The following is a 12,666-nucleotide window of genomic DNA, read 5'->3' as shown; positions in this document are numbered from 1 at the left end:
AATGTTTCCTTGAGATTTGGATCCTTACTTGTGTTGAAAACACAACATTTAGTGATATGTATTTTTGTGGACATTACATCATATGAGATAAATTCAAAAAATTATCAGATTAAACACGATGATCATGTGATCATCTCGTGTAAAAAATACATAGCACTTGGTGCTGTGTTTTCAACACAGTAGAAGATCCAAATCTGTTCTCTTGACGTCAGAACAATCAGGCTACAAGACTCCACAACCCCCTGTGTGTTGTATCACAGCTTCCTTCCACTGTGAAATAAAAATTTGGAATTCTTTATTATCAGTACTGAAATTTCTTGCAACTGATAAATGATTAAAGAATAAACTAAAAATAAATCCAATCTCAATATTTGGAAAAAAAGTGCTCGCAGATAGTGGGAGGAGTGTGCATGTTAGAGAGAGGGGTGTGTCCACTATCTGTCAACATGTGGCCATAAAAAGTAACGAAATGATCAGAGAGCGCAAATGAGTTTTGTTTTAACTTTTCTTTTGCGTGGCACTGTTTGTTGTAGTACAAAGAAAAATTCGACTAGGTTTTATGGTCATTACAAGACAATCTACAAATGAATACAAACGCAACCTAGTTCTGCCTCAAGAAACAAACAAGCACACGAATACACCACCTGCCAGATATATGGCTTCTTCTCAATCCATCTTTTTCAAATTTCTAGCAGCCTTCTTTGTTATCGCTTCTTCTCTAAGTAGTCATGTTTTCTCCGGCGCCAAACTCGCCGGTAGCCATTTACGGGCGAATCAAACGTTCACGCCTCGGAACGAGTTGCATAAGTTGAGGAGAATAAGGAGTTACCTTAAAAAGATCAACAAGCAAGCGGTCAAGACAGTTGAGGTTGTTATGTATTATGGTTTATGTGTCTTTTACTACGAGGTCCGAGTTTTCGTGATTTTCCTTTTCTTTCTCTTGAATAATTGGGCTGACAATTTATAGTTTTTTGCGTTTATTTTATAACTTTTTTGTAGAGTCCTTATGGTGATGTAATAGATTGTGTTTTAGCTCATCATCAACCAGCATTTGATCATCCTATGCTCAAAGGACAGAAGCCACTGGTAATTTAATTACTATTATTCTTTCGTTTTATTCATATATAATTCTTGGTTATAACTTAGAACATTACATATCTCTATATTCTTGATCATGCTACATATAATTTTTGTGAATAATTGGTAGATATATAAGAGAAAATATCAAAAGGGCTGTTTTAAATGTACTCAAATTTCAACTGTACATGTCAAAATTTCAATTCTTGATACTTGAAAAAACAAAAATTCAAAAATCTTTTGTTTTGCTTGATTGCAGGAGCCACCTGACAGACCAAAGAGCAATGCGTCCAATATCTACTCCATTCCAGGAATATTTCAATCTTGGATCGACAACGGTGAATCGTGCCCGGAAGGAAGCATTCCGATAAGAAGAACAACAGAGAAAGATGTTCTGAGGACTAGTTCGATTCAAAGATTCGGTAAAAAAATCGCAAGGGGCGTTCGAAGAGACACGATGAGTAGAGATCACGAGGTTAGATATATCTTTAAAGTTATTGATTCTGTATTTTATAGTGTCTCTACGTATATTATGTTTTCTCTCATCAAGGAAATTTCTCATTTACGTGACATAATATATCGTTTGCTGCATATATATATAGTTTTAAGTCAGAGTATAATTATTATGTTATATGAAAAATAATCTCATTACTTATTTATTTAATAAAATAAAATCAAGAAAAACCACGACTACAGTTATTATAAATCTATTCGAAATTCCCTTGACCCAAAAAAATATAAATAAAATTTTGGAAAAATAAAAATCAACCGTATATCACAGTCTTCTGATGTAATTTTTGAGAATATATATTTTGGGAAAAACTTTTAAAACAAAAGCATATTATGTTGATGAATTATTGATACAGCATGCAGTAGCATTTGTGAATGGAGAGGAGTACTACGGAGCCAAGGCCAGCCTGAACGTGTGGGCGCCTCGCGTGACAGATGAATACGAATTCAGTCTCTCTCAATTATGGCTTATCTCTGGTTCCTTTGGTCGTGATCTCAACACCATTGAAGCCGGTTGGCAGGTCCGTACCTATATATATTACGCCATGCCCGATAATTTAATCGAGTGAACGATCGCAGTAACCAGTATTTCAAATGCTCACCTAATTTGTCCATAAAGGACATGGATGATAATAACTCTCTCGAATTAATTTGTTGTCTTCATTTTACCATTGGATTTGGGTTAATTGACTGTAAAACAATTATTCTATGTAATATTTGGATTATTTATCTCTTTGTGACGTGGTAAATGTTAGTCGTTTGATCATTAACATATATGTTAACTTCCATACATGATATAATGATATTGAAATATATAAAGAAATAATCTCAGTGTAACATGTACAGACTAACCCCGATAAAACTGATGTTACTATTTGCCATTTGCAGATCAGCCCGGAATTGTATGGAGACAACTATCCTAGGTTTTTCACGTATTGGACAGTTAGTATTAATTTGTATATATATATGTGTGTGCGCGCGCGCAGTGATTGTTGCTCCCACGGTCCCATTCATCTAGGCTGAATTTCTTTTTTCATCCGTCTCAGTTACAAAGTTCGGTTTCTATATTTAGTATTCATTTCCTTACTCTTTTATCAGTATACCCCTATTTAAAATGGTTTACTTGTAAAAATTTACGTCTGAAATCTTCATTAAATAAAGGAAAAATAGTAAAACTGTTTTATAAAATGTACCTTTCCAAACAATTTCTTAGTTTTCAAGAAAATATACATAAGCCTAAATGAGTGGGGACGTATGGAGCATAATCAAAACAAGGCTATAAATATATTACTAACGGAAAGTGTGGGAATTAACAGACGGATGCATATCAAGAAACAGGATGTTACAATTTACTATGTTCCGGATTTGTGCAAATTAGCAACAGAATTGCCATTGGAGCAGCAATCTCTCCAAGGTCATCTTACAGTTCTAGGCAATTCGATATTGGCATTATGATATGGAAGGTATGCAAAGTTTTTCCATTATTTTTTACGAATTGGAGATGAATTTGTTACAATTGGATCTTGAAGTCAGCACTGAGTCTTAAACTCGGCACTCATCATTCTCATGCATGCAGTCGATGGCTTGTCGTTAGCTTTACAAAGTATTTAGTTGACCCACAACAATTTTTTTTAAAATAGATTTACTAAGCTGCTTAATTAGTGAATGTTGTATCTTCCACGCTTTGATTTTTTGGATGTTTTCTAATAAAATATGGCATGATTCTTTTCTTTCTGAAGGTCATGCTTTGATACTCTTTCTCGCAAAAAAATATTATTCCTTAGATGCTTTGGAATCTCAGTACTAATTCCATGTAAGTTCTTGATAACTTTCTAGCGAAAAACTAGGTTTTCGTGTACACGCCTCATGTTGTAGTACCGTTTTCTCGCACTCAAGATGCGGCAGAAGTTTAAAAATTTTGTTTCGACGTTAAAAATCGTTCCTTGGACATCATATGAATTTAAACATTCATAGGGTGTTTAGAGCTAACTTTAGCGTATTTAATGCTGGCTCCAAATTATTCCAGATCTTAAGTGGTGGTAGTCTTTCTTGTATATCATTTATAACAGATCTATCTCCTTTTGATCGCCTAATCAAGTCTACGATCGGAGACTCTGTTATTTGTTTGGTTCGCGTTAGAGATCTCAAACAATCTCTGTGTTGAGACTAGGACACCCGAATTTCAGAAATCTGGAGTTGGTGCGATGACAATGAGGTGGTGGCGGAGGAAGCACACGGTCGAAATTTTTCTTCAAAATTTTCGTGTTGGCCGAGAGGTTTTTTGAGGAGAGGAGAAATTTTGTTGTGTATTTTTGTGTCTTATATTGTGTGTTATGTGTTATCATCTTTTGATAACATATTCATTAAAATACAGAAGTCCAATGTTACTAGGATCCCTAATCCTAGTGTTTTTAGGACTCTTAATTTTCATTAATTAAATTCTCATATTATTATATCATGTATTAATCAACTTTTGATAATCCACGATATATTTATCTACACATGTTTATATCTCCAGATAAAGTATATATATCAATACATCTATACATGCACATATACTATATGCATAAACATAATATTTAAAATTAAATAACAATTATTTAATTTATTAGTCAATTAATTCTAGACTTCTCTATAATGTTCTATGAGAATTTATACATATTAGTAGTCACTATTACAAATATTCTAAATTCATTAAATATATAATTATGAACTCATTATAAATTTGTTCGATGATTTGACAATACCAATGATACAAATTTTGTTCATATAATAAAAATTGAAAATTTCAAAGATCAAAGTTTCTATAGATCCATTTTTGGCGGCTGACAATTTTGTAAATTCCTTCAACAAAATAGACAGTTCCACACTCTTTACTCAATTAACAGTTTAACTAACTTCCATTGCTTCCATCCTATGGAATCAACTTGCAAACTCCTTTAAAAGCATTCTATTTGATCTCCATCAAACTACAATCGTCAAATTCAACTCCTTGAAGTTTGACTATCTGAATGGGAACATATAATCTGATATTTTTGTAACCTTAAATAGTTAAAGAATATAGCTAGCTGTGAGTTCATTATTCCATGTGATCCAGAATAACATTATTCTTATTTGGACATATCCTAAATAGCCACATTCTTTTCATCAACATTAAAGAATTTCAGAACTCATTTCTGATTGCACCCATAAGATCATGTTAAAAGCGTCTTATAGTATCGCTCCACGATCCCCTATGTATTGCTAATACTGCTGCATGAACCTTAAGTTATGATTAGTGTACAATACGGCCCCTTCAACTCATATATCCTGATCCAATCTGCAACCATTGGTGTATCGAGATAGTTGCATATAAATTCAATAATGATGTGATGTATCTTTGAGTAATAATAGTGACAAAGTATGTGCAACTGAGGAAAATACCTTTTCAAAATGAACATGTCTTAATTTGGCAGAGATTCCTCGGACTATTAACTTATTACACCACATAGGATATCTTCGCTCGTAGGCAAACGATGAATTCTCAACTACAATGCATTTTCTCCTACGTATATTAAAACTACACCCAAACTCGCCACCTTTATTACTCTCAATGAAGTTGGTAAACGAGTCAAAGTGCATGCTAGTACGTAGAGCCTATACATTGTCCTGGGTCTAAGGACTAATGGTGTACAAATCATAACCACATATTATTTCACTCGATAAATGATAACCACTTGGACTGTCCGAAGGAGGGTTGTTCAGTGCATCATCAAATGATCACTCATCTGTATGAATGGACATCTTCATTTCCTTACCAATGAAAATGAAGTTTACATCACATATTTAGTGAAGGATCGTTTATCTGGGCACCTTGAGGTGTTTCAAACAAAATATTCTCCAATGAGCTGCAATAGCTCGTGTTCTAAGAATGTTAACACCAAAGAATTAAATCGAGTTTGATTTAGAAACCAAGCAGAAGAAACTCGAAGTAATCCTTCGTGAAGAAAGCTGTTACAATAGAAAACATTTTAACTTTGTAAACTGAATAACTGAAAAGCAAAGAATCAGTTGTCGCATATGTGAGTTCAGTTTTAGTAAAAACTGAACTGATGGATGCTCTAACTGACCAAGTCAGTTTGAAAACATCGGTTAATCAGTTAAGTACTCAAGATATATTTATGGATGTTTGGAGACTTCAACTGCTCCTACGTCACCCCTTCTACCACATCGGGTAGGATCCACTAGAAGACTTTGATTTTTACAACTACTTGTACAAACCCACTTAGCTTAGGACTTGCACTACTGCCTCAACTGAATTCCTAGCCTAGACTGAAAGCAACACCTTTAAGCCAACACGTGTTTAACGTCTGTGCGTCAAAGACAACATACACAAGTTTAACGTCTGTGTGCAAGACGGTATTTGAGAGTGAGTGAGTGTGTGTATGTGGGAATTGAACAAGGAATAAACTAGAAAGCTGTTCCCACACACTGAGAGAATTGTGCTTCTAATCTAAGCTGATAACACGATGAAGTGTTCCCTCTGAGATGATTGCTTCTTGTAAGCTGATATGTAATATACGTGCCTTTTTTCTTTGTATCTTCACACACTCGTCTTATTATTGGTCTTCACTGATCTTCTATTTATAGGCGGAAAACTGATCGTACAGTGAGACTCAATAATTGTATCTGTTGCAGCTTTTCGTTCCTAGGACTTTGTGTCTCGATTTTTTCGACATGTCTCCAGGAATCTCTCAGCTTTAATATTTGCTGTAACGTCCATTAATTATACTATTGATAGTACATATAATTTACCCAGTGCGCACAACTGGATTCCATTGAATAAGCTTGTCGTGTTCTCCATACTGATTGATTCCTGACTGATGCTTTGAACTAGTCTGGTGAAATAAGTTGGCTCGTCAGCTTAACTGGTTACACTGGTTCAGTTGAATTGGTCAGTTGGACTTTCCATCAGTTGAGCACTTCATCAGCTGGCCGTGTTTCTGAAGGTCTTCTGATGAATTACCTAGCTACTGATCTATCGGTTGAACTGCTCTTCGATATATCAGTTGGACTTATTCAGCTTGGGCAATCAGTTGGTACTATCAGTTGGCATTCTCGAAAGCTTCAGTTAGGCGAGATAACTGATCAGTTAGGCTTTTAATCAGTTACAATATCCTGCGCACTACGATAAACAAGTAGTAAAAAAATAACAAGTTTTGTTAACATCAAAATAAAGATTGCGAATATGAAATGTTCTAACAATCTCCTCATTTTTGATGATCAGAAAACTTGAATAGTTAAAACGGTACAAACAAATTAAACACTTTTAAATTTCTAGAGTCAGTACATTTAAATGTCATTAAACGCTCATCCTCAAGAACTGAATTGAAGAAATTTTTTAAAAACAACTTTAGTTTGAGGGTAAGAAAACTCCCCCTTAACAACTGAATTTAAAAGCTCTTATTTGGAAAAATTAACTAAGCACCAATTCATAGATTATAATCATTCAAGCAATGTAGACAAGAAGTTTGGAAATATTTATTCAGTCACAACGAAACACAACTGGATAAACATGATGTTTATTAAATCAAACAAACTTCCTTTTATTTTACATTTGAGTACATACATCAGTTGTAAGGAAAATTGCTACTACAATAGCATATTTCAAATAACATCGGTTATCAGTAGGTATATTTATGACAGAACTGGATATACCAACAACTGATTGTCTTGACTGCTTGAAATGATGCATAGTTCTTGTGTTTAATTTGCTAGAGAAGCAAGCTAATTTGCCTTGAACTCGATCTCTGTACTACCCAAATGGTCGAGCTGACTCAAACTGGGCTCAAGCGGAATACATCTGGTGATTAAATCAACCAACGTCTCAGCATGGACGAGTTTCGTCTGAAGAACAACTGACCTGGAAGGCTTTGTAGCTAAAACCTTGTTCACTGAACAATTTAGCTATGCATCTTGACAGCAAAAGCTCAGAACCCTGCAGGCTGATTAAAACCCCAAAGCTCAGAGTCGAGTGAAGTGGCAACAATGTTAGTTGCTGAGCCAATCCTCTCCACCCTTCGCTATGAGCGATAGATAAATATTTTCAAATAGTTTTGAAAATAGTATGAAATACTTTTAAATAGCTTTTAACACTATTTTAAAGTAAAATATTTTAAAACACAGTTTTCTTCAAATGTTCTTTTTAGAACAACTAGCTCTCGTACCATTTGAATGATCGTTTATCTGGGCACTTTGAGGTGTTTCAAATAAAATATTCTCCAATGAGCTACAATTGCTCGTGTTCTAAGAATGTTAACACCGATGAATTAGATCGAGTTTGGTTTATAAATCAAGCGAAAAAAACTCGAAGTAATCCTTTGTGAAGAAAGCTGTTATAATAGAAAATATTTTAACTTATGTAAACTGAATAAATGAAAAGCAAAAAAACAGTTGTCGCATATGTCAGTTCAGTTATGGTAAAAACTGAACTAATGGATGCTCTAACTGATCAAGTCAATTTGAAAATATTGGTTAATCAGTTGAGTACACAAGATATGTTTATGGATGTTTGTAGACTTCAACTGATTATACGTCACCCCTTCAACCACCTCTGGTAGGATCTACTAGAAGACTTTGATTTATACAGCTATTTGTACAAATGCACTCAGCTTAGGACTTACACTACTGCCTCAACTGAACTGCTAGCCTAGAGAAAAAGCAGCACCTTTCAGCCAACACGTGTTTAACGTCTGTGCGTCAAAGACAACATACACAAGTTTAACGTCTGTGTACAAGACGGTATTTGTGAGTGAGTGAGTGTGAGTGTGTGTGTGTAAACTATACAAAGAATACACTAGAAAGGTGTTCCCACACACTGAGGGAATTGTGCTCCTAAGCTAAGCTGATAACACGATGAAGTGTTCCCTCTGGGATATTTACTTCTTATAAGCTGATATGCAATATGAGTGCCCTTTTTATTGGTATTTTCACACACTCATCTTATTATTGGTCTTCACCGATCTTCTATTTATAGGCGAGAAACTGATGATACAGTGAAACTCAATAATTGTATCCGTTGCAGCTTGAATTTGTTCCTAGGACTTTGTGTCTCGACTTTTCCAACATGACTCCAGGAATTTCTCGGCTTTAATCTTTGCTGCAACGTCCATTAATTGTACTACTGATAGTAAAAATAATTTACCCAGTTCGCACAACTGGATTCGAAAGAATAATCTTGTCGTGTTTTCCATACTGATTGATTCCTGACTGATGCCTTGAACTGGTCTGGTGAAATCAGTTGGTTCGTTAGCTTAACCGGTTACATTGGTTCAGTTGAACTGGTCAGTTGAACTTTCCATCAGTTGAGCTTTTCATCAGCTGGCCAGGCTTCTGAAGATTTTATGCTGAATCACCTAACAACTGATCATTCGGTTGAACTGTTCTTCGATGCATCAGTTGGACTGATTCAGCTTAGGCCATTAGTTGGCACTATCAGTTGGCGTTCTTGAAAGCTTCAGTTAGGCGAGATAACTGATCAGTTAGGCTTTGATAAGTTACAGTATCCTGCGCACTACTATAAACTATCAGTAACAAAATAACAAGTTTTGTTAGCATCAAAATTAAGATTGCGAACATGAAATGTTCCAAAAGTTGGTCTAAAGCTCAAACGACCTTTAATATTTTAGGCGGCTGGTTAGACTAAGAACCTGTTTAGAATTATGATACACTTCTTAATGAGTTTCATGATCTTATGTGGAGAGACAAACATCATGATATCTATTACATATTCAAAAACTTTATCTATATAGCTTGAATGAGTATACAAATAAAGTAAATGTTATAATTGGATAAAACCATAAAATATATTAAAATAAAGATTGTTTTTACATTAGAACCAATAAAACTCAAATCATAAGTTGTCCCGCTGGACACCTATTATAATGATAATGTTAATTGTTCCACATCAGTTGGATAAATAACTTGGGAGTTGTATATATTGGCTTGGACAATCCTGCCCCCTTGAGCTACCTTTTGAGGTTGAGTTAGGTACAAATTCCAATTTTAACATGGTATCAGAGCCTGGGTTCCACCGTTATGTGTTGTTGGACTGTCTATAATTAGGCCACCCGTTCTGCCCATAATTGGGTTATTTGTAAACTCCACGCTCCAGATGTTCATTCTCGGGCGTGAAAGAGGTGTGTTAATTGTACATCGGTAGGATAAATAACCTGAGAGTTGTATATATGGGCTTGGACAATCCTCCCCCTTGAGCTAGCTTTTGGGTTGAGTTAGGTCCAAGTTCCAATCTTAACATGGTATCAGAGCTTAGGTTCTACCATTATGTGTTGGTCCCCCCGTTCTGCCCCTAATTGGGTCATTTGTAAACTCGACGCTCCAAATGTTCATTCCTGGACGTGAGAGTGATGTGTTAATTGTCCCACATCGGTTGGATAAATAACATGGGAGTTGTATATATTGACTTGACAATCCTCCCCCCTCGAGCTAGCTTTTGGGGTTGAGTTAGGTCCAAGTTCCAATCTTAACCGATACCAAGATGTCAGAGCCAATGAAGTCAAACAAACGTGGAATGATCTTGTAATAGAAAAAAACAAAATTTTACTATATACTAAGCAAGTTTATTTGGACGGCCCGAATTTTTTGAAAATAATTAACCTTTTTGTGCTCAAATCAGAGTCCTTATTTATGCTTAATTTATTGGTTCGAGATTGTTTCTATTAATTGAAAATTCAATTTTTATGAAGCTTCATAATAAGCTCGTTTAAGATTAAATTTGCAGATTGAAAGTACTTGGACATTATAGAATAAAATAATTCATGTTTATACATTTCTATTGCGCTACTTCTAACAAAACTCAAGTTCCGATAATTTGGAATCATCAAATTAATAATGTTTGAGTTTGCTTGCAACAAGCAATGGTTAACTCTACTAATCTACTACTTCTTCATGTGACTTGTTTCCAGGATCCGAAACACGGACACTGGTGGCTCGAATTCGGACCCGGGTTCCTGGTGGGGTATTGGCCATCGTTCATGTTTAGTCACTTACAAGGGCACGCAAGCATGATTCAATTTGGAGGAGAAATAGTGAACACTAGATCAATGGGATCCCACACATCAACACAAATGGGAAGTGGGCATTTTGCAGACGAAGGATTCCGAAAAGCATCCTATTTCAGGAATTTGCAAGTTGTTGATTGGGATAATAACTTGATCCCTTTATCCAATCTTCATCTTTTGGCCGATCATCCCAATTGCTACAACATAAAAGCCGGGAAAAATAGTGTTTGGGGCAATTATTTTTACTACGGAGGCCCCGGAAGAAACTCTAGGTGTCCATAAAAAAATTTTATTTCCATGTAAAGATCATTTTCTTGAAGAGTACGTTCACCCACTCCGCCAAATACGGATACACCCCCTGATTCTACTATTTCTTTAGTATACCAAATGAATATTTTGTTGCATATTTTATTATGAGATATGTAACAAGTACTCTGTTGGTAATATTGGAAATCTCACGAATATCTGGTATGTTTTTAGTTTTTCTTGATTGGTTTTGTGATTTCCATTTTGTTAATTCTTTGAGTCCTTCGTTAATTTTTTATTTTTATTTTTTGACTCTTGATATATCATCCTAAACTATTAGACATAGTTTGGTACATAGGATAAGGGAGGGATTGATAAATTAATAATCCTCCTTATCATAAGTTTGGTACATTTTTAAAAAGCTAATGATAATATCATGGGCCCTTGATAAATAATTTTTTTGAAGGATAAAATATCCCTTCTATTAGGTGTGATAGTTTTAATTTAAGAATAAAATACACTACAAATGACTTAATTATCATGATTTTAATAAATATATGCTAGTAGGTAGAAATTAAAATCAAATAAATATTTTTTATTTATTTTTATATATTATATAAAATGATAATTATATAAATTGATTTTTATAAATCTCAATAAAATTATTAGTATCACCCGATTAACCTTAAAAATTGATATTTGACTTGACTCATAAAATCAAAGGCTCAATTATTATATTATATAATATATAAAATTAAGTAAAAATAAATAAATCATGCAAGCACTATCGACGCATGAACAAATAAAAAATATGAAGTCAAGCAACAACTTTGAAATTATAAAATTTATTATGATAAGGTTAATTTTGTCATTACAATCTAATATATAAATTTAATCACTCTTATTAAAATCATACCAATCATTAAATATGATATCTTACATCTTATTTATCCTTAACGTATCCTTATATTATATCTCACATGTTTATCCTATCATGTGTACCAAACTATACCTTATAGATTAGTCGTGTTTAAATTCTTTTTTTCCTTGTAATAAATATCTTGTTCCCCTTCAATGCAAATTTGAGTTAAGAAACTGAAACTTTGTAAGATCAGAGGTAACGTTTAAATTTAATTTCGTATAGTCCTTTCTCGTCTATCTGTTTATTCTTGTGTCTTTTTTGGTATACATTTGTTAAGATTGGAATTTGGACCTAACTCAACCCCAAAGCTAGCTCAAGGGGGAGGATTGTCCAAGCCAATATATACAACTCTCAGGTTATTTATTCAACCGATGTGGAACAATTAACACACCTCTCTCACGCCCAGGAATGAACATCTGGAGCGTGGAGTTTACAAATGACCCAATTATGGACAGAACGGAGGACCTAATTATAGATAGTCCAACACATAACGGTGGAACCCAGACTCTTAACAACATTATGCAGGAGATATGATGTCCTAAGTTTAGATACTGTCTTGACAAAGACTTACTGTATTATATATTTTTTAAAAAAATTAATAAACATTTATATATAATAGTGTGTGCATGTATATATAGTTTTGTTATGTTGTCTATCAACTTTGTCCATATCTGTTTTTATAAATGATGTGAATGTCAACTCATTGGTGGACATAAACGTCAGTACAGTTGATGGTTAAAAATGTGGATATGGTTTGATGCCTATAGTGGAAAATATAACTTTTGATATAAAAAATAATATTTTTTTATGATTCGGGGAGAATTCAAGAATTTTATTTTTTAGGTCGCGTTT

The 12,666-nt window shown here is 34.2% G+C and overlaps 1 protein-coding gene across 1 annotated transcript; it reads left to right on the top strand.

The window, feature by feature from the left end:
* Window positions 1-480: 480 nt before the first annotated feature.
* Window positions 481-11,120, top strand: LOC140820995 (protein neprosin-like). Its single transcript, XM_073181379.1, has 7 exons — window positions 481-868; window positions 1,000-1,086; window positions 1,337-1,552; window positions 1,944-2,108; window positions 2,476-2,529; window positions 2,904-3,050; window positions 10,551-11,120. The coding sequence occupies exons 1-7, from the start codon at window positions 560-562 to the stop codon at window positions 10,926-10,928; spliced, it is 1,356 nt and encodes a 451-aa protein (XP_073037480.1). The 5' UTR covers window positions 481-559; the 3' UTR covers window positions 10,929-11,120.
* Window positions 11,121-12,666: the final 1,546 nt, after the last annotated feature.

The sequence above is a fragment of the Primulina eburnea genome, unplaced genomic scaffold (genome assembly GCF_022965805.1).
Source record: "Primulina eburnea isolate SZY01 unplaced genomic scaffold, ASM2296580v1 ctg358_ERROPOS207111, whole genome shotgun sequence".
Lineage (NCBI taxonomy): Eukaryota > Viridiplantae > Streptophyta > Magnoliopsida > Lamiales > Gesneriaceae > Primulina > Primulina eburnea.
This window is presented reverse-complemented; position numbering and strand designations above follow the sequence as displayed.